This window comes from Lepisma saccharinum, chromosome 7, assembly GCF_977018435.1.
Source record: "Lepisma saccharinum chromosome 7, izLepSacc3.1, whole genome shotgun sequence".
Lineage (NCBI taxonomy): Eukaryota > Metazoa > Arthropoda > Insecta > Zygentoma > Lepismatidae > Lepisma > Lepisma saccharinum.
In genome coordinates, this window is record NC_139235.1 from 91630515 (window position 1) to 91638115 (window position 7601).

A 7601-nucleotide genomic window follows, 5' to 3' on the forward strand; every position below is an offset into this window, starting at 1 on the left:
ACGAACTATATCCGGCAGCTGTGAAATTTATACACGTATCTTTTGAAGGTTAGTACTAAGTAAAAATCACATGGATTTAATTCTAGTAACGCCATCTATGAGTCAGCCTATGAACTTTTCAGCCCAACTGTTATATGTGCATGTTTCTAAAACCACCAAAAACTTGAAAATAACAAAAGTAAGATTCTAAGATATGTATTTTTAACAAAAGTAAGATTCTAAGATATGTATTTTTGTTTGGTTAAAACAATTTTTTTATTAAGTGAACCAGAATACTTTAAAAGGGATATTCTCACCATAAAACCAGAGAAATTTTGACAAATAATGGGTAAAAACGAGAATATTCTATGGATCACAATAGAGATCCGCTCGGTCAGTGACGTTAATTTCATATAATCTCTGCTTATGACTAGACCTCGGATTTTAGTTTTTTTTAACCTATTTTTTCCTTTGTAGGTAAATAAGAAATAAGTTACATCAGCATTTAATTAAAAAATGAAATAAACTGATCAAGTTGAACCTATTTTGCTTGTTAGAACCAGTTGTAGGTTTATACGCCTAAAACAAACATTTTTAAGTATTTATATATTTTTTAAGGTTTTAAAGGATTTTTATTAATATAGTACACAGAGGTATTTGCTCTGTTTGGTGACCAAAAATTCAATGGCTAACGTATTTGAAACATACTCTCTGTCGATTTACCTCCCTCCAAGTGCATGATGTTTTTTCACATCTCTAAACAAAGCAAATATCTGATGTCACCGTTGCCTGCACAGTCCAAAGTGCAAACTTCTAATAGGTGTGGTACTTTGTGGTATTTACACCTTGCGAAGTAACATTTCAGCATTCAGATATAATAACAAATACAAAAAATATTGGTTTATTTTTATTGGATTATAATAGTTATTATTGTATAATAATCATAACCATGATAATTATTATTTCTACTTGTTTTATAAATGGCCTGACTCACTTACAAAAATTTCTTATGACACCCATGAAGACTTTGTTTGGGTATGGCTGTTCCTTTGTGAATGTTGTTTGATCATCCTCATTGTTGTGGCAAAGCAATATAAAATACAAATAATACACCTTGGGTTTACAAATTGCCCGACAGCTGCAAAATTGAGCAGTCTTCCTCAAGATAATTAGTAGTGCAAGTTAGTCTTGGTGTGTACAATCACATTTGTATATAGTACACTGGCATATACAGAGGCATAACTACAAAAAACCTGGCTATGCCTATGTGTAAAATATATCCCTTCTCCTAAGATTCTGATGACATCCCTGATCTTGCTATGAAGGTTTGGTAATTTAATTCAAAGTACGATCACCTGCCATAATATTGGACACCTAAATGATAAGATACTTCACTGCAATGCACCATGTTCGTTCCCTAACTCTCTGGCAATGCAGGTTCAATCATCACCTTAGAGTTAGACACATACATAATGCATTGTAGTGTACAAAGTATTTCAGGATCCAGGTGTCCCATTTTTAATAATGGTGACTGTACGTAGTCTTAATGAATCTGTAAATGATGTAGTGCAATACGAATGACAGAGAACTGAAGTGCCATTATTGCATTCCATTTTGATGCTCAGGATATATTAAGTGTCAAAAATTATTATCAGGGTTTCATAGTCATTTAATTTCCCTTATATGTGAGGTACAAGGACAAAGCTTATATGGGAGTAAACAGTAACCCAATGAGTTTACATAGTGTACCTTATAAATGTTCAATGTGAACACCTTTTGTAACGCGGCACACATCCATCTGGTAGTCCATTTCTTCCGAAACATGGGTCAGCATGTATTTGCAAAGTGTGGTTCTGCTGTTTCAGTTCAGCGAGCGTTTCGACGGCGATTTGGAAGTGCCTGGTAACAATATTTGTTCATGGTTTAATAAGCACTGCTCGAAAAATTTTCAGGTGCCAGGAAACCAACCACCTACTAGCAATTGTGCATACTTTAAGAAGCTGAGCTGGCCCCAGTCACAGAGGACATCGTGCTAGACACCGTGGGACCCGGGTTCAAATCCCAGCCAGGGCATGGATGTTTGTGAGTGTCCATTAATCAATTTCATCATATTATCACTCATCCCCATCTTCGCAAATTAACCAAAAGTGGCACAAAAAGCAAAGTAAAATTAAGCAAATCAATTAATCTATAAGAAGCTGAGCATCACAGTTATTCAAAACATCGCTAAATCATGTGAGAAAAACGGGAAATGTGTGGTGGGGGACAAAGAGTAAGAAATTATTACTGATTCTATGGAAGGCTCACAACGTTGATAAAAAAAATCATTTGCTAACCTATGCTGACCTGCAATTTGAACTTAGAATCTTCAAAATTTCGTACATGCAAACTTAAAAAACAGCAATATTACAGCAAGACATCACAGTCGCCAGGATTGAATTTTAATCGCCCTGGCGACTGGGATTTTTCGAGCCCTGTTAATAAGTTTCAAACAACTTTTTTCTAATGTTTTAATCTATCACTCGAGACATTCTGACCCATATTTGGGAAGAATTGGGCTGCTGGACGGATGTGTGCCGTGTTACAAAAGGTGTTCACATTGAACATTTATAAGATACACTATGTAAACTTGTTTAGTTATTGTTTATTCCCATATAATCTTTGTCCTTGTACCTCACATATAAGGGAAATTAAACCACTATGAAACCCTGATAATCATTTTGGGACATGCTGTAGCCTTGTTGATCTCCACATGGGAAATAGCACATGGTCTATCTATGAGGCTCTGTCGCAAAGGTGAAGGGGATAAAGTCTTGAATTTGAATTTTGATATTTAGCATCGCTTTTCTGCCACTTTTGGCTAATTGCAGTGATGAGAAAGAGTAATGATATGAAATTAATGAAGAGACACTCACAAAGAGCACCCATGCCCAGGCTAGGATTCGAACCCAGTGCCCCTGGTGTCATATTACGCTATGCTAAACACTCTGCCATGGAGGCCGGCGAAGAAATAAAGTCAAGTGAGAAACAAGATAAACTGGAATAGCAAGAGAAACAGTGGTGAAAAAATTAAGAACAGTAGCCAGGCACTGTATGGAATGCACTATTCTGTAATTCTTCCCCAGGTTAAGGTATTCAAGTATGCATCTTGATTTATTCCACGTTTCCTGTATCTCAGGACAACTTCCACTAAGGAATGTATTGTCCAATACATAGAGAAGCATTTGTTCCTCCAAACCCAAAGGAATTCTTCAATGCGATTCTTCTTTCCTGATTTCCTACCAACTGCCACTTTTGCTTCTTGTTGGCAACGTAATTCAAATTCATGTCACTGCTCAAGTTGTCAATGTTAATTGTTGGGGGGATCCAACCTGTACTGCAGGCCATCGCCACAAACACGGATTCAAGGTTTCCTGCAGCACCTAACAAATGCCCATGTGCTCCTTTGGTGGAAGAAACACACAAATGCTGCGAATGATGAAGAAACAAATCTTTGATGGCTTTATTTTCTATTGCATCTCCTAATGGTGTCGATGTTGCATGAGCATTAACATAACCAACATCCCTTACACTGATTCCACTATCGTTCAAGGCATTTTTCATGGCCAAAAATGCTCCTACCCCATCATTACCAGGAGACGTTAAGTGTGTTGCATCTCCTGAGAGACCGTATCCTAGAATTTCACAATATATGCTAGCATTCCGGCCCACTGCATGATTCAATTCTTCTAAGACTAATATGGCTGAACCTTCACCCATCACAAAACCATCCCTGTCCTTATCAAAGGGTCTGGAGGCCTTCTGGGGGCTGTCATTGAATGTAGTACTTAAAGCACGAAGCCGGCAAAAGGCTGCAATGGACAACGGATTCACACTCGCTTCGGCTCCACCACAAACCATAACGTCAGCATCGCCGTTCTGTATAAACCTAAGGGCGTCGCCAATAGCATGAGCACCTGTGGCACATGCCGTAGACACGGCATGATTAGGTCCCTGAAAACCATACTTTATGCTTATTTGTCCAGCTGCCATGTTAATAAGAATCCTGGGAATAAAATAGGGACTAACACGATTATATCCCCTTTTAAATAAGTCTGCAGTTTCACTAATGTCCACCAGATCAACCATTCCCATCCCAACAGCGACGCCAGTCCGTCTCTTGTCCTCGCTCTCAGTTGGTTGCCATTGTGCACATTCCAATGCCTCCTTTGCCGCAACCAGTGCATAGGCTGTAGCTGGACCCATAGTGCGCAGTTCTGTCTTTGATACATGGCTCAACAAATCTAGTTCACCGTCACCAGTGCCTTTAGGAACCACACCTGCAACCTGACAGGGTATATCTTTATATTTGTCAGCTGGGAGCTTAACGATACCACTTTCTCCATCAAGTAATCTTTGCCAAGCTTTCTGAAGGCCACACCCAATAGGGGAAACAACTCCCATTCCAGTGACGACAACACGACGTTTGCCTCTTGCCGTAGAAAAATGGCGTGAATGGTCCAAAAGCATTCTTCGTATCAAACATGTTGATTTCATAATCTATGAGGAGAGGGAAAAAAAAACATGAGATAAATACAGATAATCACATCATTGAAACCAACTACAGTGAAACTCCAATTTTACATTTTCCCACATTATACAGAGTGATTCAAAAGTCCCCTAACACCCATCTATAAAATGTAAAGGATACAAATGGTCATAATAGAACAGGTTACATCTAGGAGGAACCAGATTGGTGTGTTCCAAGTGGATATTCGCCATATTGAATTCAACTCAAAATTTTTAAATGGGGGTGATTATCAAATCAGGCTAGAATTTCACAAGAAATGCAAATATGAAGTTTTTTGATGTGTATTTAACGAGTAAAAAAAATATTTATGAATTCTTGTACCCTTTCCTCCTTTTTGAAGTATCAAAAAAAAAAAGGGTAAAATTCTCGTATCGGACAAACGGATTTCTTCAAATTTACAGAAGAAATTACTTACCGAATGCAGTTTCTTTATACTTGTGGAAGTTCAGGGAAGTGTTTTCTCGCATCATTCATTGAATTTTGCCGGTAAATCATCTATTTTTCGATATAAATGTGTGGCCGAAGCACGAAAGCTCTTGCATCCATTTACTTCCAGGTGGATGTAGCCTGTGTGTGATGGCGTAATCCCAGTCAGTGTTACCAAACACATGTTTTTGTAACTGAAGAAGCTACGTCTCCGCAAATGGTTTGTGGGGCTATGTGTCAATGGTTCATGGGGCTATCCGAGAATGGTGTGTGGGGCTACGCATATATTTTTCTAAACCAATTTTTAATTATTGTAACCTAAACGTGACCATACCTAACCTAACCTAACCTTAACGGAAATGGTTCATGAGGCTATGCGTCAATGGTTTGTGGGGCTACGTAGGTATTTTTGGGTACAGTGGGGTGGAAACACTGCATGCCGAGTACGGTAGTGAAACTGTGACCGCCATTGTGCATGTTACCGAAGGCAAAAAGAAACGAAGAAAACTTACTCGATATGTCGCAAATAGAGCTTATTTCCGTGAAGTAAGCAAAATGCCACCTTCAGCAATGTTTATCAATGCAGAATACATAAGTACGAATATTGAAATTAAATGAACTAGCAAATTTCAGCCATTTGTCCTATACGAGAAATTTACCAAAAAAAAGCGTTAAAATTCCTCTAAAGTGTCAGTATTGAATCGACATACTGACGTCCACAGTAAGAACTTTACATGCCATGCACATAATTTTAATCAGATACATCCACGAACATTTGAGCATTATGAATCGTTGTCTCGAATAATTGCAGTGTGATGCTTCCATTGGAATGAAAAAATCTTTCACAGTGACAAAGGTAATGTTTATGTTCATGGTTTTTCCTGTACATTCAATTGTGGTGGTCCAAACATAGGAAAATGAAAACAAAAAAATTACATGAATGATGAATAGATGAAATTGATGAAGGAGCACTCACAAAAAATATCTATGCCCAGGGTAGGCCATAAATTCTCATCTTTGTGATTGGCAGAAAAGCAAAGTAAAATAAACAACCTATCAATCAAGTCCTACATTTTGTAATCCTTTTCTACGTTTGATGACCTTTTCATTTTTAGGAATGCTGGGTCCCACATTGAATGTGGTATTTTCAGGCTTTATTATGCAAGTAATTGGTTTCCTTACACATAAAATTAACGGAATTTTATTACATGTATGAACATGAATGCAAAATACATGCAAGACAAGGTACTGTGTATCAATCCACTGAATATTTCAAGTCCTCTTGTGTGCCAGAAGTTATTTCTAGTTCCTCCCTGAAAGTTCTTGGAATGTGTCTTAGTAATAAATGGTTTCAAATGGGACAGATAAGATTTGCAGAGATCTGTTGGTAAAGTGTATCCTACATAGCTGACTGCTTGCTATGTGTAAAAGAGGAGTATGTTGGAAATTGAGTGTAAGACACTCGTTTAATCTGCTTTCTCAGTAACATTGAATGTCATAATTTATGACTACAACCAATTAAATAGTAATACACAGTAAGGAAACGTACTTAAAAGTAAAAAAAGCAAGGTTTATTCATAAGAAATGTTAAACAGTCTCACAGTTCTTAACAATTCACATAGTATTCTGATGAACTGCAATTCAGGGAGGAAATCTGGATAAATAAATACGTACGAGCCTTATGGAGATTCACCCCTTGTATGTGGAAAACATGTTTCATTGTAACAAAAGTTTGAGATTAGAACATTATGTAGAAGATACCCATTGAGAAACATTTATGCAGTGTGTACTATTAATAAATTTACAATTTTTAACAGTTTTAGTCCTGTAAAATTAACGTCACATTCTGGGAATAGAAATGTCACAGATTCACTGATCATCGATTTCGAATAGATGGAAAAATATATATAACATAGAGGTATTGTGTGGTAAACCGAAGATTTTTTTTTCTAATCCTTTGTTTGAAATTCATACCGATATTTTTAACCTTTTATTAACAAAAACGTTTATATTTATTATGGAATGTTCATGAGGAGAGGGGAGTTACATACACCACTGAATATCCAGCAGGACCCTGCACGAACTTTTTTTTCTGTTTTAAAATTACTATAGATAGTCGCGATGCATATCTTACTGCAAAAAAAGAACCATTTCTCCTAATTTTCGTGGGTGGACATTACAACATAACCTCGAAGTAACAACGGAAGCAGGCCACTGAAATCGTACCTTCTGAGATGGGAACACTTCCTTAGGGCAATGACATTGCAACACTGCACCCAGAAAAGTTGTGGTCCAGGTTTACACTTTTCAAGCAGGTGAATATAATATCCTAGGACAATAAGGAACATTAAAGATAAAACAACTAAAATCTCGCCTCACCTATGCCAATATTTTCGTATGTTAGCAAACATGCATTGAGTTTAGCAGGAAATGTTCTAGGTTTCGAAGTACAACTTCAGTAACAGATTTCAGAATATATCAATGAGTATCTTGAAACGTTAAATTACAAAAATAATTATTCTAGTCATTTGGGTACAATTTGCCCCTAAGATATATATAGAAACTGCAAAAGTTGCCAATATGACCACTTCCGTTTGTTTCCTCCATACCCATAATGCACTTGAAT

The 7601-nt window shown here is 37.1% G+C and overlaps 1 protein-coding gene across 3 annotated transcripts; it reads right to left on the reverse strand.

The window, feature by feature from the left end:
* Window positions 1-201: 201 nt before the first annotated feature.
* LOC145990013 (3-oxoacyl-[acyl-carrier-protein] synthase, mitochondrial) lies at window positions 202-7524 on the reverse strand. 3 transcript variants are annotated; one of them, XM_083125606.1, is made up of 2 exons: window positions 7355-7524; window positions 202-4518 (listed from the first exon to the last, which is right to left on the reverse strand). In XM_083125606.1, exon 2 carries the CDS (start codon window positions 4513-4515, stop codon window positions 3169-3171), a length of 1347 nt encoding a protein of 448 aa, XP_082981732.1. In that variant the 5' UTR covers window positions 4516-4518; window positions 7355-7524; the 3' UTR covers window positions 202-3168. The 3 variants fall into 3 exon arrangements, with proteins under 3 accessions (XP_082981732.1, XP_082981733.1, XP_082981734.1); XM_083125607.1 differs by lacking the exon at window positions 7355-7524 and adding an exon at window positions 7202-7238; XM_083125608.1 differs by lacking the exon at window positions 7355-7524 and adding an exon at window positions 7110-7174.
* Between the last annotated feature and the right edge of the window lie 77 nt (window positions 7525-7601).